Genomic DNA, 26,357 nt, shown 5'->3' with positions numbered 1-26,357 from the left:
TTGGAAGAAAATTTTTAACTCTAATACATCCTTCCATTCTAATCAACTTGGCATACAAGCAAAGTGGTCTTAACTCTTGACAGCCTAGCCTCATCTACCTTAATTAAATCTTTCCGTCCATCTGACACCTACATTGATTTCTGACGGTTGATCATGAAGGCTTTGGCAAGAAATATAATCCCAGCCTAGTTTCTTTCTAAAGCGCTTTTGTGGTGGTGCTGAATTCCCTCCAACAAAGGGTTCCAAAAAATTGACCATTCTCAGTTTCACGTTATGTTTCTTAGAAGTACTAAATAAATATGGGTACCCATATATATACATATCTTAAAAATGGTCACCATATCACAAAATCGATAAAAAAATTATCATTTCTTAATTTTGCGTATCTCGCAATAAGAGTGTGCAATCGCAAGTACCCTGAGGGAGATGTGCTACTAGACTACACTACTACAGACACTTCTCGTGATCCATAACTACTTGCAAATTGAAAAGGTATGTGGTCTCAAACGTATCACACCACTGGTTTGATTGATCACAATGTAACTTCATTGAACTCAAAGTAGTTAGCCAAAAGTCCTTGAGAACCATATCTAGTCGTTGCCTCTTATTAGGCCACTGTGTGCAAAATTTTCTAGGATGATATACATAAGCAACTAAGATTTACTTGACAAAATTTGATGATGATAAAAAGATAAACTATATTGGTTGCGAATGCTTTGGTCTTGTTGTTAGACAGTTCCAAAGTGCTGCAAATTCATTCAAAACTATGCGGGGCAGCTTGCGGCCCATTTATCATCCAAAATGAGTATAAAACTATAAATTATGTTCTGCAATCTTACTTTAAGTAGGGGAGCATAGGTAGCTGAACATTCTGAATTTTAGGATACACAAAGAGCAAAATCAGACGCAAATCCAGGCCTATTTAGGAGGCTAATTAGCTGGTGAAATAATACTGAGATGACACTTGGCAAATACCCGTTCTGGTATTGGGACTTGACAGTTGTTTGGAGGTGAAGTTTCGTGAGAACAATAAATACAAACGGCTACTGCGTGGCTTGCAGTTACTGACTAACCTCCCCTTCTTTCTCTATAGCACTTCACTCCATTTCCTCATTTTCTTTCTCTGTTTCTTCATTTTCCATCTTTGTTAATGTTATTAGAAAGTGAAATGGTATAAGAACAAGACAAGAAACTATAAAGATTTTCTTTTCTGAAGGTTGGCAGGTTGCATACTTGCACTGTGATGTTTTTCTTTTTGGCATCTCATTTCTTCTGTTTTTTAAGAATGTCATATGTGTGTGTTGGTGATGCAATTGCAGGACATGGGAAAGAAGGGGAACTGGTTTCATTCAGTGAAAAAAGTTTTCAAGTCATCTTCCAAGGACTTGGAGAAGAAGGTAGATTCTTATTTGTTAAACCACTCTGTATGTTCCCATATCTAAAACAATTTTATCTGGATTCAACAATGGTGAACTTATTTGAGATAAGATTTCCTCCTTCTGTAGTGTAAATGTGTAATGGTTTTCAAATATTCATATTCGATGAACATTAGATTAATCACATGCTATAATTGTAGATTTCTGTAATCAAATTAATACTTATTTTTTCCACATCTCTAAAGTTTGAACATACTCGTTTACGTGCCCGCATTAATATCCAGCCAATGTATGATCACAGCTTCAGTGTGTGATGATCATCATGATTTATGAGATCATACATCAAAATAAAGTCCTACATTATAATTTGGAATTCTCAAATATATACTTAAAACTCTTACTTTGTATTTTGCAGTATCGCCTATTTTTCTTAATGTCTATTATCTTTTTTTCATTATCTTTTTTTCGGATTGACTTATCGTGACTTACACTCCAACTTGGTGATCGTTTTTGTGTATGGTTTCATAGTAATAGACGAAAGAAATTGTATTATTTCGCTTACATTGGGGACCAACTGGATTCCTTTAAACTGAATTCTCCTTCTCGATACAACGCATTGATGTGATTATAATTGCTCCTGCCCATTTGAGTGGGGATGGAAAAGTGGTGTTGGTAGGGTAGGTGATCATGGTCCCTGATTGAATGATCCAACATGTTGGACCGTCAAGTAACAACTTAATTCAGAATAATGCACCTCACATCGTTGGTTTGGGACTTCATTCTGCTATATTAAGCTAGTTCCCCATCACAGCAAGTTGGCTTTATCTAGGACAAGATCTAAATGCATAGTTTTGAGAAGAATTGCCAAAACCTCAGCTCGTTTATGGAATCGGTACAGAGTACGAAGGAATTGAATTTAGAGAAAGGCAATATGAGTTGCTAATTACTTGGTGTAAAAAACTTTAAATGTAATGAGATTTATAATCCATATTGGGTATCTAAGCATAACAATATGTAAGTTCTTGGAGCTTCTCCACTCATAGCCAATTGGTTCTGAGTTGGATGCTCCAAAGTTTAAGACCATGAGTAGATGCTCCTAAACACTGACCGGAGTTTGGCATTTTCCAATCAAGCCCTCTTTGCAGCTAGTTAAAATCACATAATCAATGAGTTCATATGACTTGTTATGTTTCACCTCTTGTGGTAACAATAACACTATCTGAAACAACCAGTTTAATTCTAAGTACAATATCTTATATTCATTCTTTATCAAAATAAGAAATATATTCATTAAAATATATTCATTCTATGTCTGTATGATATTATGTGAAAGTCGGCGACATAAATTTTTCTAACGTTGATTATTATAATTGTTTTTACACAGAAAGAGAGTAATGCAGAGATATGGCAACACGATCACATACCAGAGGTTATGTCATTCGAACATTTTCCAACCACAGAAACTTCTCCTGATACGGATGTTCGGAGAAATGAAGAAGAGAATGGTGATCAGTCCCCTACACCCGAAGAAGAAGACAGAAACCATGCAATTGCTGTTGCAGTAGCCACAGCTGCAGCAGCTGAAGCTGCGGTTGCCGCTGCTCAAGCTGCTGCCAAAGTCGTACGACTTACTGGCTATGGTAGGCAAACTAGAGAAGACAGGGCTGCCACCATAATTCAATCCTACTACAGGGGTTACCTAGTAAGCGCACTACTTCCCTCACCATTATATTATGGTGGTTGTAAATTATGAAGACATCCAAATACATTTTTGAGAATGGCTTTACCATTTCGAGTTAAATATTGGGTGTTTTCCCCCAACATTTAATTTGGTTAATTCATTGTTAAAGAATTTCATTCCATTGTTCCTATTTTTTACTGTTTATGCCACAGTAATGCTTGTAATGGATGGTTCTTACACTGCATGTATTGTGTATGTCTTCTAGGCTCGAAGAGCTTTGCGTGCTTTGAAGGGCCTTGTGAGATTGCAAGCATTGGTGAGGGGTCATAATGTACGGAAACAAGCTCAAATGACTATGCGGTGTATGCAAGCACTAGTACGTGTGCAGGCAAGAGTAAGAGCACGTAGACTACAACTAGTCCATGATAAGATGCTACACTTGAATGTAGAAGATGATGATGAAGAAAGACGACAAGGAGACAAACTTGAAGGTGGAGAAGAGGGACAAAGAACAATGGGATGGATGAAGAATCCATACATGGAGGATAGTTGGGATGGAAGGCATCAGAGTTTGGAGAGCATCAAGGAGAATTCTCAAAGGAAACATGAAGCAGCTATGAAAAGGGAGCGAGCTCTTGCGTATGCTTATGCCTACCAGGTTAATCTTGAATTCCTATATATTTATTATCAGACCAAGGTCAAAAATGTTGCATTTAGCAATGTATGCAAGTACATTGACCAATGATAAACAAGCACTTAATAAATATGCAAACCATTCTTACAGCAACAACAACAACAGAATCAGCTCTATGAATCAAATGCGCACCACAATGATGGTTTCTACACCAAGGAAATTGATAAGCCACAATTGGGATGGAATTGGCTAGAACGTTGGATGTCCTCACAACCATGGCAAGGACGTCACTTGGGAACAATGGAAGGCTCTTATGTTGCTCTAAGGAATGCGGACAATATTTCTGAAAAGACTGTAGAAATGGACATGATCACCCCAAGTGGTGCAGACACAGTGAACATGACACGATTTGGAAGAAACACAGTTGACTCGGTTCCTATTACCACTCGGCAGCAAAGACAGATGGGTTCAGAAAATGTTCCTAGTTACATGGCACCAACTCAGTCTGCAAAAGCAAAGGTGCGAAGTCAGGGGGAAGCAAAGCAGCGTCCTATAGCGGCGTACCAATGGAATCCGTCACCAAAGAAAGGGCCAGTTACTGTCTCAGTTGGCGACTCGTCGAGTTCAGGTGGTGGAACTGCGATATTTCAAGTTGGAAGGAGCCCAAGCCCAAAGAGCAATGGGATAAGCATGCACGCGAGGAGGCTTACAGGTTATAGTCCAGATTCAAGTGGTGGAGATGGCTGGATATCACCTTTCGAAGGCCACACAAGGAGGCATGATTTGGGATGAATGTCACTCTTTGTTTCAGTATCAATGACTCAATAACCACTGCTACCGTGTATTAATTCCCAGAGGTTACATACTTTTTATGTACTTGAGTATTTTATTTGAAAAATTGTATAAATTATGTATGTCACTATCCTGCATTTTTGGCACATCCATAGATACTCATCCGAAACAGAAGTGGAAACTCAGATTGTTCGCCTTGGCATTTTACAAGATATGGTTGTATAAATGTTTGAATGCTAGGAAGAAATAAGATCTGGGAGCCGAAGGTGTAAAATCTGAAAAAATATATTTGTCTGTTTGGGTAATTCACAAATTTCTCGAGTCTTAGTTCAAGCTGTATTTCTATCTCTATTAATCCGTGAGCGTGAGCAAACTCTTGAGGTCACTATTCAACACTCTCACAAAAAACCACTTCATACGTGTCATTCTCCTATGTGTCTGTCCGTACCCCTAAATAACTTTTACTTTGTGTCTGACAGTACCCCCTCTTCTCTCATTTTTCCGCCTCCAACCTCTCCCAATCTCTCCTCCAAACTGTTCTCACAATCTAAGAGTGATTTACACAGCCTCAATCTCCCTCCTTCACTCTTCCTCTCCCTCCCTCTTTCCTTCTCAACCAAACCCAACTTTTTCTCTCCCCACCACAAACTCATCTCTCCCTCTCTCTTCTCCACCTCCGCTCACGCCCCCACTGCCTTGCAGTTATCTTTTTAAATGTGTACATACATATGTAAATAATATACAAAAGTAAACAGACATATTCATTGCGGCATTTTAACCTCGAATTAAAGGATAAATCACTGACATTTAACTCTTCCTTGTTTTTTAACTTTATATTTTAATTCCCGGAGCGACAATTCTAAGAGAAGCACTTCTATTTGGTGTTTTGCGAATTCATATTGGGTATTCGTTATATAGAACAACACCACTACATTCTGCATCAGGTTTTTCCTCAACAAGAATGTGGAGGAGTCTAAATGAAACTAGTTTGCTCATATATTCAAATTCATAGTGTCAAGTACTGTCAACTAAACTCAATTTTAGACAGCTTATAAAATGCTTACTTGTGCAAAATGCATATGGAAAAGCAGAATACATCCGAGCAGCTCTTTCTCTATAGTACACAACACGTTCTATGTACAAAACTGGTTGCACAGCTAAAGCATTTTGATTTTTGAGTCACAATGAAGAGAACTGCACTACACATGAACCCATTGCACTGAACAGATATTTTCGCCTAAACCTGCAATTATTCTGGCACAGATGAATGCACACTTATTTTTGTAGCAAATAAGGAGTTTTGAATGTAAGAATCAAATACCAACTATGTTTGAGGGCCCTGCTGCCAGTATATTGACCCAAACATTAAATAGAGACGGATTCTTTTGATTGGTGCATACAATATTCCTACAATGAACCAGACACCCTTATCCTCATGCTTGCATGATACAACAGAACATATTGCAAACGACTAGATATTCTTACAAGAAAATTTACAGAACACAAATAACCAATAACTAAAAAAAACTGAGAAATGGATACCATTCTTGAGAGAGAAACAGCACGTTGAAGATGTACAGCTAGATCAAATTGTGTAGGGACTTCAAATGATGCCGAAGTAGAATGGTAACCTTATTTCTCTTGGGGGGTAGCCATTAAGTAAGATCCAAGGAAAAAGTTCCGAAGAAGTAGCCATTATACAGGGTATGAGGAACCACAAAGATTGTTCACTAATTCTCATACTGTTTGGGTTTCCTATCCTCTCTTCGGCAACTTTCTCTTCTTCAATTAGGGTTCTTAATCTCCACCCTAACCTTGTTTAGTCTGTTTGGGGATCAAACTTAAGGTGCATGTTTCTGGCTTTGTGTGTTTGAGGAGTGAGGGAGTGTGTGTGCTTGTGCTTCCTTCAAACCTGTTGAGTAACGATAATACCAGACACAACAGGATTGCACATAGTGCCTAGACCAAGTGCTGGTAAGGGTATACGGACAAGAGGTAGCACAAGCAGCTAACTAGAAGAGACTGCAGTCAGTCTTCAAACTCTACTTAACAATAAACCTTCTCAGAGAAGGACAAACAAGATCTTCAAAATAACAATCATTATGGATACAATAAACAAGGCCAAAGATATTAAAATCACCTTACTTCTCAATTGGAACCGCAGAAAGGCATTTAGTAACTTCATGCTACAATTTTGCACCTTGGCTTCCTAAAACTACAGTTTCATTGTAAGCTCTCAAGGGCAACAGCAACTGACTGACATCATCTGTGAGAGATAGAAACGAACACTGTTTACTGAAAGAAAAAAAGACACTTTATAGAATCAAAGAGATTGAATTAGAACTCGAAATAAACTCTTTTGTAAGAAGCTTTATGAAATGTTTATGATACGTCACAAACATGTTTATCATGTGTCACAGAAAAAGTTTATAGTACCTCAGATATTCGTAGAGGTTTAACAAACAAAGTTAGTTTATGAGCTCACCATCAACATTGATACAAGAAAATACGATTATGCTTTTTAGAAATCTCTTATTAAGTTCACTCATAGCAGATGTACAAAACTTGTGCTACAGGCTCCATTTCATTCAATAGGCGAATATCCATAATCACATAATTATTCAACTTTCTATCCGAGGTACAAGTCAGAGATCATTAGACTTCAGAACAACACTAGGCAAAGTCACACATCGTAAGAGTAGATAATTAGAAACTAAAATACATGGAATCACGGTAAATAATGATAAAATATTACATTTGGTCCTACGAAAAAGTAGGCAATAGTCATGCTTGTTCATATATCAAGGCAATTTAATATCAGTAAGCATACTAATATCATTTTTCATCAAAATCACATACAGTATTCAAACAAATTAAGACTACATACGCCCAACTTAGAAATCAGTGAACAGAGGTGACTCAGCCAAGTGTGGCAAAACACAATTCAGTAATATTTATCAAAGGAGTTATGACAAATATCCAGTATAATACTATAGTGGATGAAAAACGATCTGAAGTTTAAAGGTATTACCCGCACATTGCAGAGACATAGTCCAGAACAAAGCTTTAAGCAAACTTAACTAAAGAGGAAGGACTCTTTCTCAATTCTGATCCTATGTTCCATGAGTTCACCTGATTTTGTTAGCGCTGAATGCAAGCTTACAACCAGGCACCAGCACACATGCTAATCAGAAAAGACAAAGTTGACACAAACCCGCAGAGATAGTGAAGAAATTTACCTTATCAGCTGGCCCTCCGTTTCCTACACAGGTAAACAAAAGCAGATTAAACATACAAAAGTGACAATTTAAACAAGAATATAAGACATGAGCAGATTCTTTTTTTGGCAGGTGCATAATTTTTCAATTCAATGGTAAATCTGTGCACAAAACTGTATCTAGCCTCTGGTACTCCCAGTCCCGACTACATTTAAGATCCAGTATTTATGTGAAAGGATACCTCAAGCACAAGAAACTGAAATGTGAGATGACCCCTCACGCAGCACCACTCATAGTTGAAAACACGATCCCTAAGACAATCACATATAAAAACTCAGTAATGATAATATGATATAACAACATAATCATATTTGTATGATGAGCATGAAAACAAATTGAAGCGAAGAAATCAAATAAAACAGATCCATTTAAAATTGACAAATTCCTTTCAAGTTTGAGCAAGTCTTAAAGCACTGATACAAAGATGTGACATCACCCCCAAGCTCTAATTATCGTGGTACATAGATCCCTCAAGTAGCTCAATTTTAGATGAACCATCATCCTCAATGGCAATGACATCCAGCATCTATATGTATAATGTCCAAGACCGCACTAAAAGAAAGATATCGAAAGAAGTCACAAAACCAAATTAAACGTAACGTAACGATTTTTTTTTTCCTCAAAATGCTTTCATGCACAAGCTACCAAGAAACACGATAGTTCGCAAAGCACAGTTCTAGTTGATCCCTCAGATTCAAAGATAACTTCATCATCAATGAAGGATGTGAAAGAGAACATGCTCAAAGGGGGATAGGAGACAAAAAAATAAAGAAAAAACTTAATAAATAAAAAAAAAAACCTGAAGAACATTTGTTTTTATTTTAAATGCTATTTTAGCAAAATCTTCAAAGACGTAAGATGACCCCTCAGGAAGCACAGATTAGATGATCCATCAGACTAATAAAATAATAACAAAATAAATAAAATAAAATTGACTAAAAAATCACATGAATGTTAAAAAAAAAAAAGGCAGAACTACTTTTTAAACATACTTTCAAACACATTCCACAAAGACATGAGATGAACCCTCAGGCAGCGGACTTGCAGGTGATCCCCCAACATAGTATATGATTCTCATAATCTCCGTATGATGTCCATGAAACATGCTAAAAATTTTGAGATAAAAAATCAAGAAACAACTTGTATAAATGAAATCAGAAAAAGACATTTATTTGAGAACACTTTCGATCACAAACTACAAAGACATTATATGATCACTCAAGTAACAAAAAAATGTAGGTGATCAAACTCATCAGCTATGAGTGTGATCTAATGATTTTCATCGACTATGTATGGTATGTAAGAAGACACCCGCAAATAAATAAAAAATAAGAGATAAAAGAAAGTATGAGTTAGAGAAAATACTTCTGTCTACATGATCTCAAGCACAATCTAGAATGGTGCAAGACAACCCCACAGCAGGCACCATTGTTACTAATCATCTCTCACTCAAGAGTAACAACTTTCAAAGTCTGAATGATGTGCAAGAAAACATACTAAAATTAAAAAAGATGTTAAAATCAAGTAAAAAGTAACATACGTCTTTTAATAAGCAAAATTTCAAGCACAATCAGCAAAGACACGAGATTATCCCCCACAGGCAGCATAGTCATAACCCACATTAGAAAATATAAATAATATAATCAATAACCGAGACTTAACTTACTACATAAAAGATTTCCATTATAAAACTAGACCACAATTCCATATCAGAAGAAGAAAATAAACCCCTACTCTACAACTGTGCGTAATCAAAAATATAAGTCGTGTCTAGATTACAAGAGAACACTGAAAACAATTACCTTGTTGATGTTGTGTTTTTCAAAATCCTATTCATAGATCCGAACCGCCAAAAAAAATATAGTAGAACCATGGTGCATTGGATGTTCTGTTGTACAATGTTACTCATATCACTGAGGGACATTTCTTATCCGATAATATTGCTGAAGACCCAAAATGGCCGTGTCTGATTGATTCCTCCCCCACTTTTTCCATTCAAGCGTATCTATGAAAATGGAGATTGTATGAGCTGATGCAGTGCTTCAATGATGGATATATAATTAATGAAAAGAAAAATTTCCAAGAACCATTCAAAACAAAATACACATGGACAACTGTGAAGATGAAAATGTGTAGCTGATTTTTTGCTTCAATTTTTAGCAATTAATGAAAAGAAAATTTGGTCAAAATGAAACATAAATGAAGTAATTTTTTTTTTTTTTTTTTATGACATGGTTACCATCTTTGAAGTTTCAGTACTCGGGACCATCTTTGCACAGTACTCGGGACCAGTACCCGTAGATAAAAGTCGCCGTCCATTCCATAAGATTGCAGGAGCAAACGCATTGTTCTTGAAGATTTCATGTTCAGAGGAGGACTTATCATCCCTTTTGCAAGGAAGCATGCAAGCATAAAGCAGTGTTGGTATGCATATCTGGCTAATCAGTCCTTGAAAGACGGTTAATAGAAGGGAAATAAATCCAAGGAGCATTAGTTCTGCCGGCACACATTACAACTTTATCACAACTAGATTTTAGTCACAACTCAGTACCTTCTTTTAGCTTTTGTAATGCCTCAAATAATGCGTCCTGTTCCTTACGTTTGAGGAGCTGTACTAGAAACCAACGCCACATGAGAATGTATTGAATGATTCTCCAGTTAGATATGATATTCTAATTTCTAAGTTAGCCATGTAGACTAGAGATGCTACTGTATTAAGGGCCTAAAGAGAAGTATGAGATCAACAAATATTATTTATTTCACTACCTCACAGGTCCCTTAAGTTGCACCATTTTTTTTTAATATGGCCTCTGTATAAACATGCATATTAGTGGTTTACTGATTTGTGATGAAACTAGTGATTTGGTGCAAAAGCCTGGTGTGACTTTTTGTAGGCCTTGTGTGGGTTTATGTTTTCGGTGTGATGCATGCATGAGCTAATATCAGATACACAAAGATATGGTGCAGCGCTATAGTATATGTTCAAAAAGTATATACTAAATTTCTAGAGAGAAAGGAACAGCAAATCTTTTTTATGTTGCTGAACATGAAGAGTGCTTGATTACAACTAATACATGCATTTTAGTAAAGATGATATTACATACTTTTCCAAGGTGATGAAGCAAGCATTCGGCACCAAAAGAAATGAAAACAATAACAAAGCAAACTCCAGCAACTATCCATGTAGGAGTGTATACCAAAGACTGTGCATCTTCTGCCATTTGAAATCAGTGCTGTAAACTTTATCCTTCAGCGAAAATAATCACTTTCTGGTTTGGTAGACGTTTGGCAAAAACACATATGACCACTAATTTTGGGCTTTGTCCTATAGGATTAGTCCGTGTAAAAAACATATACTAAGGCTATAGGATTGTGAAGAGGCCCATTGATGACATAGGCTTTACATAGGAGCCACATAGGTTTTTAGAAGAGATTCACACAATAAGTTTAACGTGTAAAAAAACACATCCAATAGTGACCCAATAGAAATTTTTTGCAAAATGTATAAAAACAAGTGGTATTGCTTTTCCATTGGTTTAAATGATGAGAATGCAAAACTTATGAAGTCCCATTTTTGAAGTAGTGGGTAGTTAGAACTAATTGAGTTTAAAAATATGTGAAATTATTTTCATTTTTAAACATGTGTTTACACATTTTTAAACTAAAAATGTTTTTACACATCTCCATTGGTAGAGAATTTTTAGAGTTTGATGTTTAAATTTATACTAAAAGTGGTTTACACAATTGAACAATCTCATTGGTCATGTTTTTAGATTCGTTTTAGATTCGGAATACATCTCTATATATAGCCAGTCATAATAGCGAATTAGTAAAACCGAGGTCTTTATCAAAAAAGATAACATAAAAAACTCAAGGTATAGCCCACTAATAATAAATTGTTTGTGTTAAATTAAAATAAATATTTTTGTTAAGATAAAATTCTCTCTCTCGACAATCTTTACCGAAATCAAGTTAAACCTTTGGAACTGGGCAATCCGTGAAGATTTAGGTCCATTTAGAACTCCATTGATGATTTAGAATTCTACTTTGTTTTGGATTTAGAATACCAAGTAAGTCTAGACGGTCATAATATGCGAATTAGTCAAACCAAGGTCTTACTCTTATATAAATAAAAAAAATAACCGAGGGAGAGCCCACCAATAATAAATTGTTTGTGATTTTTGTTAAGATAAACAGCGAACAAATTTTTTATTTATCTCTCCCAACAATTTACCGAAATCAAATTAAACCTTTGAAACTTAGGCAATGGATTACGATACTATGGTGAAAGAGTTTAGTTTAGAATGCACATTGTGTTGGAATCACAACATAAATGAAGTGCGGAATAACGATGACGATAATAAGGAGAGAAAGAACTTCACGTGTGGTACTATTGTAGTTGCCTACGCATGCTCTGGTGGGTTAGTATTAGGAGTGGATTCTCAAAGCTCTTATTTAGAAAGTCGTAGTTTGAAACGATTTAATTGAGGTTTGGAGAAAATTCATAAGCTAAATAGTAATATATTTCTTTTAATATCGGGTGATGTTGATAGTGCCACCTATATAGTTAGATGTTTGAAAGAGAGAGGGTTGAAGGGGGAGAGTTTTGATAATCTATTGACGGCTTTAAGTGGACTCATAATAGAGAAGTAACACAATTCCGATATGATATTAGCTGGATATGATGTCATAAAGGATTGTCATAAAATATTTAGAGTTTGTGGACCAAAAGAGGATTGGGGCGTCATCACTTATGGGAAAATTGAAGAGACAAATTTTGTTGTGGTAGGATCGGGTGCAGATGCAGAACAAGTGCGTAATATTGCATATGAACGGTGTATAGAGTTAAACCTACCTGAAAGGAAAGTTAGTGAGATTGTTCTCACCGCTGAATCTGTGGATAAATGATGTGGTGTCGACGTACAAATCGTATCAATATTTGGATTAGAAGTCAAGGCTGGAATAGTTTCTCCTGATGTACCTTACCATTGTTATTTGTCATGCAATAACATTATAACAAAAGTGTGTGTATGTAAACATTTATGTTTTTTTTTCTCTACTTTTTTTGTTATTCTCACGTATTGTAATCAATCTTCAAGGCCCCTCCAAGCCCAAAACACCCAAATCAAAATAGGTGAGAACAACAAAATTCTCCACCAAACATAGTTTTTGAATAAACAAATAACAAATTATTGTCATTATTATAACATTCAAAAACATAATTGGTTAACTATGGTGAATACCAAATTCTCTACCATTAATCTTGACATATTACACCAAATTACTTTCAACTCTACTTATTAATCGATAATAAAACTCCTTCGTTGATCAATTACTTTCAAGTTGGGTTAGTTTTACTTGTTTTGTTTTTTGTTTTTTGTTTTTTTGTTTTTTTAGTTTTTTTTTTTATTGTGAAGAAGTTTCAAAATTTGGTTGGTAGTAGGTAGTGTTGCTAGATGTGAATTGATATGAAGGACATGAAAAATTACAGTTTCAACTAATTAACAAATATATTACAATTTCAATAGAGGAGAAATGATTTAAAGCTCAAACTTGAAAAAAAAAAAAAAAAAAAAAAAAAACAAAAAAAAAAAAAAAAAATCCCAATTCATTGATGTGTTGCTTTACAGTCCCAACTGACCTTGTTGGGTCGCATGTCGCCCAAGGCTAATTTTCCAGCAAAAATTGGACCCGACCTAGAATTGGTCACATGACTATAGCCTTCACTGGGTTGCATGGTTTTTATCCCAGACGAACACCAAACACAAAACACAAAACACAAAACACAAAACTTGTAAATGCCGTATCTTTTCTTCTACCCAGCTTGGACTTTTTAATGCCTCTGTTTTTTGGAAAATAGGATTGAAACCTGTGCAGGGCAACACACAGAAGATATGATGGATGATTTAACACCCTGTTTGTATTGGCGTATTTCTAAAAGGAGGTCGAATGGAATGTATATAGGAAGAGGCCATTGCTGATATAGACAATTGCAACGTTAATAACATGAATTGGAGATTCCTAGTCTTATTATAGGAAAAAGGAGGTAACTTGAAACTCATTTTTCATATGTTGCTTGCTTACTTCGTCGCATTATTTTTGTTTATGGCCATCTTAGTACAACTATACCAACCTTCGAAAGAAGAAGCCTTTACGTCAGGGCTTGTGCATTTTTGTAAAATTCTTTAAGGTTACTCAATTTATATAGCCAGCTCTTTGTAAACCTGGAGATAAGCTTTATTTGACTTACTTGTGTTGCTTGGTATAATGTTCTGTTCACGCATATTACTTAGTCATTGTCTGTGATTATGAAGAGAGAATAGTGGTGAGGTGAAGTGCGGCTTCTCTTTGTTTCAAAAGGAAGGCTTGGGTTTCTTCAAGTTTGCCCTCTTAGAGGCTTCCTCAAAATCTGCATTTGGCATGACCATCATCATGCAAGCAAGTTTACATGATAGTCACATGTTTGATTATAGGTCCATTTTTCCCAGTACTCTCAGACTTAGATTTGTTTTAAGTCACAAAATCGTTCACTTCATCTACTTCTATATGGGTAAATTAATTCAATTTTTAATGTAAACATCACAATTTTAATATGAACTAATTACTTTTGGAGTTTTCACAAGTTCATCACTTGCTATTCATTTTCTTTGCTTTTCTTCTTTTTGTTTTTAAACCTCAATCGTAAGGTAGTATCGCTCCTTTGCTTTTCCTTCTTTTCCGTAATGCTTTTAATTCCTCATTGGTTAACGGGATACATGTTTTTTTTTGGGATTGTTGAATAAGGATTTGTATGAAGGTCGCACAGGTTGTGAGGGAAGATTTAGAATCTTTAAGAAGGGATAAGTGCTAAAGAGAGGATAAGGACCCAAAAATGAAGGGAATCAATAAATTAACTGGTGTGATTCCTCAGATATTTTACTATGGCCACTTCTTCAGTCCTTGTGATTGTGGCCATTTTTAGTTTTTTCAATTTTTATAAAGTTTCATAAGTTTTTTTTTTAAATTTCCCCCTTTTTTCCTGTTCATATTTTCAAACGTACTTTTTCCAATTTGGTGGTTTTCATACTTTTTTGTACTGATTACATATTTAAGGTGTCAATGTTCTTTTTGGAACACAAGATAAGAACTTGTAAAAAGGGCCCAGACAGCTGGGGTAGGTTAAGAGCCAAACCTGAAGTGGAAAGGTGCCGAAGAGAGGATAAGAGCGTGAAAGAAAGGGAATTAATTAGTGCATCGTCTTGTATAATGGCCACTTATTCAGGCCTTGTAATTGTGACCATTTCCTCAGTTCGTGTTCTTATGCCATGGGCCTGGTGCTTATTCTTCCGCGTGATCCGAGTCTATACAACTAGATCTAGTATTACACCCATAATGTGTTAGCCTCCTGTCTTGCAATATGTTTCCCCTTTTTATGTTGTTGCTATTATTATCTTTACTATTGTTATGATTTTTACTATTATTGTTATAAATTTTTGTGTTTCACCTTTTTTTTTCTATGTTACATGGACATGCTCGCCATATTTCAAAAATAATCCCTCGGATACGTATCCACATGTCCTTGTCGGACACACATTAGCCGCATACTATATGTAATATACCTCAATAGCATATTTAGCCGTATCAGACACTTCATATCCGTTTTGGATATGGGCACACGTATCCGTGTCAATGTAACCTAGTTTTTTTGGAGAACTGTATGATCTTAGCCTCTTTGTTAGTATGAAGATTGAAGAATAATCATGAGTTATTACTGATTAGTATGAACTATGCCATTGGTGGAACTTTGTTATGAGCTAGCATAATAGGTTATTGATGGAACAGAATGATGTCATGTGGATCTTGTTTGCCACAATTTGATGACCTACTTGAGCATCAGAGAACCTGAAGGAATATGGACTTTGAATTGGTGCCACCGCACTGAAAATTGCCCATGCATAAATACACAACAAAGAAGGTTACGTGATATTTTCCTTAGAATGGTTCCTGGTTTCAGATTAGGTTCAACTGGTCATGGAATACAGACTTTAGTGTGAAGGTTTCATTAGAGGAGACCCAACATTGAACAAGAACAACTGTAGCCTATCAGAGGGAAGTGGTTGACACCTTTAGGAGTGTAAGATTACTTGGCTCTTGTAGTTTTCTGCATTAGTGATCACCTTCCATGACCTTCACTTTTCCGGTTAGGACGTAGTTAACCAAACTATGATACTTTTTTTCTAACACGCCTTCCTTGCCAGGTCATCTGAATCTTTCTCCTAATTGTCACCTTCTGCGGTAGTACATGGTGCTAGGATGTATTTCTTATGTTTTGGTTCATTCTCATAGTGGATATATTGGTACACATGGTCACAATTGCACATTCACGCAAATTCTTGTGCAATTTTCATCCAGCACTAAGATGTTGTAAAACATTATGCTTGTGAATGGGCTTGTTAAGTGTGAGATTTGCTTTCATGTTAGTTGTACTGATCTGAAAGCAGGTTATTGGCTCGGATAAGGTTGTAGAATAAAGGAACTTCAATGGTACAGTCACACGCACACACAATTGCTCATTCATTTGTCAACAGCCTCTAAAATGGCGTAGAACTTATGCTTGTGGTTTTGCTCCTTCGGTGTTAGAGGGAAGATATGTACCTTATACTGTTCTGAAAGATGGTTCATTGGCTTGGTACTTACACATTGTGGAATTGTAGAAAGAAAGAGAAAGATGAGGCCTGTGTTTTGTGGTTGTTTCGACTACGACAATCTGAGTTAGATCATCTCTTCTGCAAGTTTGACAAAGTTGAGGGTCTTGACATCAAGGCTGGTAAGTGGTAACCCCCTTTGTCTCTGCAAACCCAACTAAATTGTGTGCTCCTTTATAGGCTTTGAAGTGGATTCTAGGGTTATGTTTATAGAATCTGGTTTTGTGTGAAGTTTGTAACCTTTGGCGTTATTCTATTAAGATAAATGTGTCGTTGGTGAGGACGTTTTCTATATGAGACTTAGAGGTTCTTGCTTTATTGCATGTCATGGGAGTGTAATCATCAATATTTCTGTTGGTCTATATGATTTTCAACTTTGAAGTAGATTTCTGTCCTCACTTTGTAGAGGTTCGCTATTTTTGACAGTAACCGAGCTTAACTTTCAGCTGCAATTACGGGGTTTCTTCTCTGTATGTGTTCTAATCACGGATAGGCTTGTGTTCATCAATCATAAATGGTTTTAATATATAGGTATCTTTGTCTTTGAAAAGATAGGCATTGCCTTTTATTGTTCACACTGGACATTTTCCTTATTATTCATAATGATAATGATTATAATAATAATAAAGTTGATAAATTGCATCCTGTTTACATATACTTCAGTAATCTTCTATATTTCAATTGCCTGGATGAGTGTATACCTAATACATCCAGCTTTTGGTTATCTTATTAGATGGGGATAATGTATAGGGGGACTTCTGTGTTATATAAGGGAACGTGGTTCACCGACTGCCCATAATTGTTCTATGATAGTAATGACTTGATCTTGTGTCTCATAAATTTTGTGTGTCTGTGTCTCATATAATGACGATGAAAGTCATTACTATTGATGTCGAGGGTTCCCCTTACAGATGTGCCTGTCTGAGGGATCATATCATGTTTTTCTAGATTGTGCCCGAAGTGTTTGAAGGAGAAATCTTACTTTGAAATTATTCATGCAAATTGTCTTTATTTTTTAAGAGTGTGTTTTGTTGCACTTCTACGGGGACAATGATAGTCATGACTTTTGGGATCACCAATAATCGGACTGCCTGGGGGTTCATCTGACGTTCCTTGTAAATTTTGCGTGAAAGCTTGTTGTAAAAGTATTTTCTTTTGATTTCTATAGATTCCTTTTAGTTTGTTTTAAGTTTTAACTGGATTTATTGTCCCAATTTTTGTTTTGTTTTTGTTATTTTCATACTTAGACTGTGCTGCGCCTTTTAAGATTGTTCTCAAGAGCATGTTATAAAAAGTATACTCTCATGCTATGGATTTTATGAATTCGTTTCTGCAAGCTTTTACTTGCTTTCATGTCACATTTTTGTTTGTTTATTCGAGGGTGTTTTCTTGCACATCATACGTAGTTGATGAAATTCACTCGTTGTCTGGTTGGAAGTCAATGCTAATGAGTCCCAAGTGATCATCTAAGCTGTGTGGCTTGAGGGATCATAATATCATGGATTTGTAGACTGCTTGAATACATCCTCTTGGTGTAGATCTCCTGATTTCGTTTCTATAAGCTGTTTTTTTTATTTTATATCTCAATTCTTTTAGTGTGTTTTCATGCACATCATACTTTGACATGCAAGTCATCACTGTGCTTGGGGTATCACCTACAAGTATGCTGCCCGAGGGTTGATCTCAATCATCTCATGTCTTTGTAGATTGTTTTTGAAAGCGTGTACCAAAAGTAGTTTGCGTTGGATTTATGAACTTATGTATGTAAGTTTTTTTACTTTATTTATGATGGGTTTTTTCCAATTTCTTTTTAATTTTGTTTCCACTTTGTTCTTTTGGACATTATACATTGATGTGGAAACATTTTTATTGAGTCTGAGGATCATCTATTCTTGTGCTTCTTGAGGGATCACAATACGTCTTTGAAGATTGTTTCTCGAAAAGCTTCTTATTTTCTTTTTTATTTTCAAAAAAAATAAAAAATACAATTTTATGATTTCTTTTGTCTAACATTTTTATTGCTATTTTCTTTTGGTCTCATTTTCCTCAATTTTTATTGCACATCCTACATAAATGAAGTTATCATTGAAGCTGAGGGGTCATCTACCACTGTGCTGCCTGAGGGATCAAAGTACGTCTCTGTAGATTGTGCATGAAAGCATGTTGAGTATAATATATTTTGTTAGGTCACTTTATCGTTTGTATCTGGATATGTATTTTCTTTCTTCTGGTTTGACTGTGGTCTTTGGACATCACAATAACGAAATAAAATAGTGGCCTGGGACATTTATACATAGTTCTGAGCCTGTAGGATTAGCTGTGTCAGTGGCTGCCTGAGGATTATCTAATGGCATGTAGGGGACTTAGCATCGTCATCCACCCAATAGAGATGGAAACAAACTTCTCCTTGTAGAATCCTCAGTAAGTAATCAAATTATGGATTGCGTTTCTGTACAACTTTGTTCTTGTTTAAGATGGGTAGACATCAGAATAAATAAATTAGTGAAAATAAAAGAGAGTTACACTTCTGTGCAGATACTAAATGGAACTCTTGAACTTGGAAGATAGATGCTACTGCCACAGCTGTGAAGAAGCTACGTAGTTGTTCTTCCGAGTAGTGAAAATAAAAGAGAGTTACGTTTCTGTGCAGATACCAAATGGAACTCTTGGACTTGGAGGAGAGATGCTACTGCCACAGCTGTGAAGAAGCTACATAGTTGTTATTCCTGGTCGGCTGCTGTCTGATTTAAGGTACTTGGGTATATGTGAGTGCGTGAATCAAATTACTTGTCTTGAAAAACTTATCCTGGTAAATTAAATGAACATATGCATTTCTCAGAGAGCAGCTGGCGCATGGAGTTATCTTTGCATTCGATTTAGCAGCTGGTGCATGGAGTTATTTTGGCTGGGTTGGGGTTACAGCACGTTTTGGACTTTTAATTAAACACTGTTGAGATACTAGACTATTTGTAGGCACTTGGCCCTTGAATTTGGGATTTCTCTGAATGTGACAAGTGGTTAGAGAAAAGAACATCTATATGAAAAATAAAAATTCAGCGCTAAAAACTTGTCAATGTGCTTCTTCTTTATTGATGAAATATGTGTACTCATGGGTGTATGATGGCCAGCTACGAAATACAAACCACCATTACCTCTTCAGTTCTAATCGTGCATCTGTATATATGTTTTTATAGGTGGGGAAGAGCTTCTGACTCTTGGCTTGAAAACATCTTTCAAAATTTATAAACGTTCGTATAGTTGGCCAAGAGCTTCCGACTTTTTAGCATGACAAACCTTCAGGCGTGTTGTTATTTTCTGTACTGACACTTCAGGTCAATAGTCCCATGGAAAAGAAGCTTTAGTCCGAATAAAATCTCAATCCTCCAGCCCAAACATTTTGCTTCTAAACTGCAGCTAATACCATGGACAGGGTAGCGTATATAATAATTGCTCACTTGGAAACTCCATGAAGTTGATGATTGGAGTAGTTGTAAAGGAAAAGAGGCAAGCCTGGTGTTATTGCTCTAACTGAATCTCTATACCTTGGAGGCAGTCCTGAAAAATCAATTACCCATATAACACAATCAAAACAATAGAAACTTAAAATAGACAAATCTCAATCCAGTCATGTTCATCTAACAATCTAATCAAACAAGCTATTGGATTCCCATAAGGCCATAACAACTTAACTAAAACTTATGATTTAAATACACAAAGAAAAAAGAAATAAGAATTAAAAACATACCAAATAGCATAAAAAAACTCGAGGTATAGCCCACTAATAATAAATTGTTTGTATTAAATTAAAATAAATATTTTTTTAAGATAAATTTCTCTCTCGACAATCTTTATCGAAATCAAGTTAAACCTTTGGAACTCGGCAATGGATTACGATCCGTCAAGATTTAGGCCCATTTAGAGCTCCATTGGTAATTCAAAATTCTACTTTGTTTTTGGATTCAGAATACTAAGTATGTCGAGGGTCATAATAAGTGAATTAGTAAAACCGAGGTCTTACTCTTATAAAAAAAAACTGAGGGAGAGCCCACCAATAATAAATTGTTTGTGATTTTTGTTAAGATAAACAGCGAACGAATTCTTTATTTCTCTCATAATAGAGAAGCAACACAATTTCGATATGATATTAGCTGGATATGATGTCATAAAGGATTGTCATAAAATATTTAGAGTCTGTGGACCAAAAGAGGATTGGGGCGTCATCACCTATGGGAAAATTGAAGAGACAAATTTTGTTGTGGCAAGATCGGGTGCAGATGCAGAACAAGTGTGTAATATTGAATATGAACAGGGTATAGAGTTAAACCTAGTTGAAAGGAAAGTAAGTGAGATTGTTCTCACGGCTGAATCATTTGGATTAGAAGTCAAGGCTGGAATAGTTTCTCCTGATGTACCTTACCATTGTTATTTGTCATGCGATAACATTATAACAAAAGTGTGTGTATGTAAATATTTATGTTTTTTCTTCTCTGCTTCTTTTGTTGTTCTCACCTATTGTAATCAATCTTCAAGGCCCCTTCAAGCCTAAAACACCCAAATCAAAATAGACTGAGAAAACTGGAGGTAACCAATTGCCTTTTTTCGCCTTTAACACTAAATTCTCCACCATTAATCTTGACATATTACACCAAATTACTTTCAATTCTACTGATTAATCAATAATAAAACTCCTTCGTTGATCAATTACTTTCAAGTTGGGTTAGTTTTGATTTTTGTTAGTTTTACTTGTTTGTTTTGTTTGTTTGTTTTTTGTTTTTTGATTTTTTGTTTTTTTTCTTGTGAAGAAGTTTCAAAATTTGCTTGGTCGTAGGTAGTGTTGCTAGATGTGAATTGATATGAAGGAATGAAAAATTACAATTTCAATGGAGGATAAATGATTTAAACTCAAACTTGAAAAAAAACAAAAAATAAAAAACAAAAAATTCCAATTCATTGATGTGTTGCTTTGCGAACATCGATTAGTAAGAATTACATTGAGCATGTTCGTGATGTGACGTCACCAAAGCAAGTGTGGGAGACACTTGAAAGGCTGTTCAATCAAAATAATACAATGCGAAACCAAAAATCCCATTAATCGATGCATAATAATTATTAGGTTGTCGGAGACTGGATACAATATTGGATAACAATTGAGGCCAGGAACTAGGGAAATCATGCTTCACTGAGTTGGTTTTGAATTCTCAAACCTGAATAAAGCATAAGAGGAACAATTTGAGCTTTAATTTGCTCCTTCTCCACATCAGAAATTTGAATTAATGTTATAATAGGGGCAATATTGCGAATATTGTTTCTACCATCTAGTAGTGGGGTTGAAGTGACCCAACGAGAACAGATATGATTTTTGAAATAAACATCAGCTGCTTGACGAATCTAATCTTCGATTGATGGATCAGTGATGAAATGAAGGAGACGGACACCGAAGTTGGCAAAGTCCGCAGAGTCGGCTAAATATGACCCAGCTTCACGACGGAGTTATGGGTCTAAAGATAAGGTATGGAGAAAACATGAAGATATATATGGCTTTGAGGGTTTCTTCACTACACTCCATTTCAAATAGTTGGGAGAGAGTGTGAGGAGTGATAGTCCCAAAAGGGCACAAAATTGAATCGACAAAATGCCGAAATAATGAACCCAAAAAACCATTTCAAAAACATCCTACTTCACTCTTGTTCGAAAAAGACAAGGGTTAATTTGAGATACCCCTATTTGACAAGTTTTTGTTTTTGTTTTTTTTTGTTTTTGTTTTTGTTTTTGTTTTTTGTTTTTTGTTTTTTGTTTTTTGTTTTTTTGAGATACCCCCAACTAGTGGTATTTTACACTGACCAAAATACCTCTCTAAAAACTATTTGAGATACCCCTAGTAATTGAAAAATATATATTTATATAGTATTTTACATATGAAAATATATATTTACATATGCAAATTTATATTTACACATGAAAATGTATTTATTTACATACGAAAATGTATTTTTACACATAACAAGTTTATAAATTAAGCTAACCTATGATAATATATATTTAGGGCTTCTAGAGTACGCATGCCGCACTATAGACGTGGTGCGCAGCCTTCTGAGCCACATGTAGTGCGAGAGTAAAACCGTAACAATTAGTGAACAAGTTGCTAAACAGGTTAACGAAAAATTCAAAAAATAAAATAGAAAGAAAAAACACGAAAATTTCCACTTTAGTGCTAGTTTCGTTTAGTGTTCTTACATTCTCAAATCTCTAATTCCAATCATCAAGTGTTATTGCTGCGTCAACCCACCGCCTGCTCGCAAAAGATACTCTCTCTCTCCCTATATCTCTTTTTAACCCAAATTCTTCATGAATCAATTGCTTTTTTTTTTTTTTTTTGTGGCAATTAGTTAAACTTATTGTTTCAGTTGATTTCTTTTAGAAACTATGAGTTTGATTAGGAATTGTTTGGTTTAAGATTTCATTTTGATTTAACCATTAGTTGGTTGTTGGGATTGGGGTTTGTTTATGTTATGTGTGCATAATCTAGAATCATAGTTCTAATGTTTATAGTCTTGTTTAGTTAGTTGGTTAGTTTCTTTCATTTTAGGCATTATCTCGTAAGTAGGTTAGTGGTTAGTTATTAAGTAGCTAGTGCTATAAATTGTAGTGTATCTCATCTATTGGGAGGATAGAATAATATTATTGTAGTTTGCACTTGTGTGTGGATTAGGAGGTCAAATGCTCCTCAATAAGCCTTAATGTTATATGTTTTTTATACAATCACTTCAAGATTGTATCAGTTTCCAATGGATATTTTGTGGTAGATGTGGTTTGCGCATTGATATAGAAGCCTTATATATTTGATTGATTGTAGGCCTTTGGTTTTAATAATAGCGATTCTAGAGTGCGCTGGATGCATCGGTGCGTTGGATTCAGGACTCTTGATTCAAGACTTTGTGGGGCAGCATGCACCTTTTGCTGATAGGAGGGCCAAGATTCAAGAGTACAGGTACAGCCTGCGTACTCTAAATTTTGCATTTTAATAATTGTTGTTTATTTTTTTTTTTGGTTAATATTATTCATCATAGTTTATTGTTTTTCCAAAATCTAGAAGCTCTATTGATCTATATTGTTTTCATCGAGAAAAGTAGAAAGGATTAAAAGTTACGTATAGCTTTTTGTTTTTGTTTTTTTTTCCAGTTCTATCATCAGTTCATCACCAAATCACTATTGAGTATTAGTGAATATAACTCAAATATTACTTCTTCCAGTTCCTCCAATGAGTATGTCAAGTTGTGTATTTACTTTGAAGCAGTCATGATCTAGACCAATTCATAGTCTTATCTAGTTATCTCCTTGTTTTGGTCTTCAGTAGAACAGAACAACGATTTAAATAAGTAGTGATATGATAGTTTAGCATTATCTACTAGAAAAACCGGAAGAATGAGTGAACAAGTTGTCAAACAAGTTAATAAAAAAAAAACATGAAAAAAAAGGTTTTCCACTTTAGCGCTACTTTCGTTCTCTCTCCGGTCAAACAGAAAATCCAACTATTCACTTCAATTTCGAGATCAATTTCACCCTGTGCATAGTAGAAACTCTATAATTAAAAATATCATCATCTTTTTCTTTCTTTTCTTCACATTCTCTTGTCTCAAATCCCTAATTCCAATCATCGAGTTTTAAGAGGGGTTCAGCACGACAGGTATTAGATTTTTCTTATTTCTTATTGGTTTCAAGTTTGTTTGTTTTAAATTGACAGGCCTAATTTTTTATTTTATTTGTTTTCAGTATTTCAATATAGTATATAGTATTTATTTTGGTTTCTTTTGGAGATCCATGTATTTGATGTTTATATGAAAATTAATGTCATAATCTCGGTATAAACACAAGTTATAGTATAAATGGATCTGGGCACACATTGAGAAGAAAGCAGTATCAATCAAGGTACATGGGTTATTGGACTGTTTGTATGCATAGGTTAAGACACTAACTATGAGTAGATATAGAAAGAAATGTTTGGGTTTATGGGATGTCAATTGGAAACCTGTTTGCATGCTACATTTGTACTATTCTCTTGGCCAATGGTTGACGCCTAGACGAAGGGAGATGGAGTCGTGGGATGACATTTCTGACAGAGAAACAATGTTCTTAGATGATTTGTAATTGAAATTAGGAATGTAATGCGTGTTAGTAATTGAAATTGTCTCAACAATGTTTGAATTAGCAAACTAACTTTGTACTAAAGGTTGAGTTGTTACGTCTTGTTTTTTCAATTACTTTTATATTATCAGCAAACTAATAATATATGCATGTTTAGTAATAATTTTATGTTCGTTCTTTCTCGGTTCATACTTTTATCCATCCTTCTTGTCATATTAGTTGATTTTACTTATTCTTAAATAATTTTGTTTGTTTTGTCTCAGTTCATAATTTTATTCATGATTGTTGTCATACTAGTTGATTACGTGTACAGTGGTTGGTTTGGTCTTGTAAATACATATGAAGGTTGTTTGTCATTGTTAATCTGTTTTTATATCAGCTGACATAAACATCCTGGCCGGATAAGGTTGGTCACGATCTCTTTGTGCCATTTGTTTAATAAAGTCTATTTTTTTTTTCCTTCAGTTTTTCCACTACTACTTTTCTCTACCCACAACACCAACGTACCACTTCTGGTTGTTTGCTCTTCCGCTCTCAGGTGTTAATTTAAATAATTGATTTTGATATTTGTGAGTTAGATTTATTTATTTAATTTTACTAGGGTTTGATTTTTTTGTAAGTCAAAAAATGATGGCCAAGGAAAACATAATCCCTCCCCCCCCCCACTTTTAAAATGTTATTGTCTTCTTGACGTGTCATGTTTACACATATCAAGAAGCAACGACAATCTAGGTCGGCAGTACTACAACTGCCCCAATTGGGTGAGCCATTTTTATTTATTGTTACTAATTTGAGTTATTGAAGAATTACATATTGGATTATAACGGGTGATTTTAACATGTAATTTGGGTTGTTTTAGAAGCATGAGACACTTAAATCTTCAAATAAATCTCAAAAATTAAGTTGTGATTTTTTCCTATGGGCCGACGAAACCGTGTTATGTCTGTGTGGAGGTGGTCTTTGTAAGGTATTTGGTGTGACTGAGAATGGAAAAAACAAAAAACGACGATATTATATTTGCCCGAGATCAGTTGTGTATGACAGAATTGTAAGGAATAAATTGTGTATCATTTTATTTTTATTTTTTATTAAACATATTTATCTAATTGGGTTGTAAACTTTCAACATTTAACTACAGGATCAATCAAAAGGTTGTGGGTTTGTCTATTGGGTTGATAGTAGAACACCAATCTCAGAACAAGGTTCTAGTTCTACTTCTGAAAGATGTGAACAAGGGTCCAGTTCTACATTTGAAAGGCGTCTACGTATTCGTGAAGCGATCGATTATATGGTATAGAACACCTTGGCTGTTGAACTTTGTGTTGCACATGAAAGTGCTAGTGTATGCCACGACCTGTTACTGCAACTTCGTGATTTAGAATATTGGACAAGTAATTAACTATTTGTTGCTTAATGTAATTAACTATTTGTATTTGGAGATATGTTTATCGTTGGATGACAATGACTTGTTGGAATTGTGTGTCTTCGGATTACTGAATTGTTGGAATTATTTGTCTTTGGAATGTCATGACTTGTTGGAATTATGTCTTTGAATTACCATGTCTCTGGATTTGTATGATAGGAAGCCTAGTTTAGAGGCAGCTACCCAAGTAAATACATTGATCTTTCTCACATGTTGCAGACAACGAATGATAGGTCTATAAGATACATTGTCTGTATCATCCTTACTTCGACAAACCAAAACTTCCAGTAACAATGGTGCGAACCAACTAATAACGGTGCTCAATAGAATGTTATATATTATGTATC

General features: G+C 35.1%; 2 protein-coding genes and 2 long non-coding RNA genes across 22 annotated transcripts; 3 read left to right on the top strand and 1 right to left on the bottom strand.

The window, feature by feature from the left end:
* Positions 1 to 345: 345 nt before the first annotated feature.
* IQD21 (IQ-domain 21) lies at positions 346 to 4,675 on the top strand. 4 transcript variants are annotated; one of them, XM_086597334.1, is made up of 5 exons: positions 346 to 492; positions 1,320 to 1,397; positions 2,761 to 3,078; positions 3,323 to 3,715; positions 3,842 to 4,675. In XM_086597334.1, exons 2-5 carry the CDS (start codon positions 1,323 to 1,325, stop codon positions 4,481 to 4,483), a joined length of 1,428 nt encoding a protein of 475 aa, XP_086453460.1. In that variant the 5' UTR covers positions 346 to 492; positions 1,320 to 1,322; the 3' UTR covers positions 4,484 to 4,675. The 4 variants fall into 4 exon arrangements, with proteins under 4 accessions (XP_086453460.1, XP_086453461.1, XP_086453458.1 ...); XM_086597335.1 differs by lacking the exon at positions 346 to 492 and adding an exon at positions 848 to 1,060; XM_086597332.1 differs by lacking the exon at positions 346 to 492 and adding an exon at positions 848 to 1,216.
* A 782-nt stretch (positions 4,676 to 5,457) lies between these two features.
* LOC147513972 (MLO-like protein 13) lies at positions 5,458 to 11,042 on the bottom strand. 11 transcript variants are annotated; one of them, XM_086597329.1, is made up of 8 exons: positions 10,866 to 11,042; positions 10,313 to 10,370; positions 10,028 to 10,257; positions 7,943 to 8,012; positions 7,723 to 7,745; positions 7,515 to 7,641; positions 6,624 to 6,778; positions 5,458 to 5,737 (listed from the first exon to the last, which is right to left on the bottom strand). In XM_086597329.1, exons 3-6 carry the CDS (start codon positions 10,171 to 10,173, stop codon positions 7,560 to 7,562), a joined length of 321 nt encoding a protein of 106 aa, XP_086453455.1. In that variant the 5' UTR covers positions 10,174 to 10,257; positions 10,313 to 10,370; positions 10,866 to 11,042; the 3' UTR covers positions 5,458 to 5,737; positions 6,624 to 6,778; positions 7,515 to 7,559. The 11 variants fall into 11 exon arrangements, 10 of the variants coding, with proteins under 10 accessions (XP_086453455.1, XP_086453450.1, XP_086453453.1 ...); XM_086597324.1 differs by having other exon boundaries at positions 6,624 to 6,749; XM_086597327.1 differs by having other exon boundaries at positions 6,624 to 6,749; positions 7,515 to 7,630.
* A 2,308-nt stretch (positions 11,043 to 13,350) lies between these two features.
* On the top strand, positions 13,351 to 19,511 carry LOC147513971 (uncharacterized). Of its 6 annotated transcripts, XR_015215793.1 has the most exons (5): positions 13,351 to 13,807; positions 16,242 to 16,284; positions 16,381 to 16,567; positions 18,981 to 19,196; positions 19,285 to 19,511. It is a non-coding gene; the product is annotated as an uncharacterized LOC147513971 (long non-coding RNA). The 6 variants fall into 6 exon arrangements; XR_015215790.1 differs by having other exon boundaries at positions 16,242 to 16,567; XR_015215794.1 differs by lacking the exon at positions 16,242 to 16,284 and having other exon boundaries at positions 13,353 to 13,807.
* Positions 19,512 to 23,930: 4,419 nt separating this feature from the next.
* Positions 23,931 to 26,125, top strand: LOC147513970 (uncharacterized). The gene is made up of 3 exons (XR_015217437.1): positions 23,931 to 24,129; positions 25,053 to 25,125; positions 25,726 to 26,125. It is a non-coding gene; the product is annotated as an uncharacterized LOC147513970 (long non-coding RNA).
* Positions 26,126 to 26,357: the final 232 nt, after the last annotated feature.

Source organism: Coptis chinensis, chromosome 3 (assembly GCF_015680905.1).
Source record: "Coptis chinensis isolate HL-2020 chromosome 3, ASM1568090v1, whole genome shotgun sequence".
Lineage (NCBI taxonomy): Eukaryota > Viridiplantae > Streptophyta > Magnoliopsida > Ranunculales > Ranunculaceae > Coptis > Coptis chinensis.
This window is presented reverse-complemented; position numbering and strand designations above follow the sequence as displayed.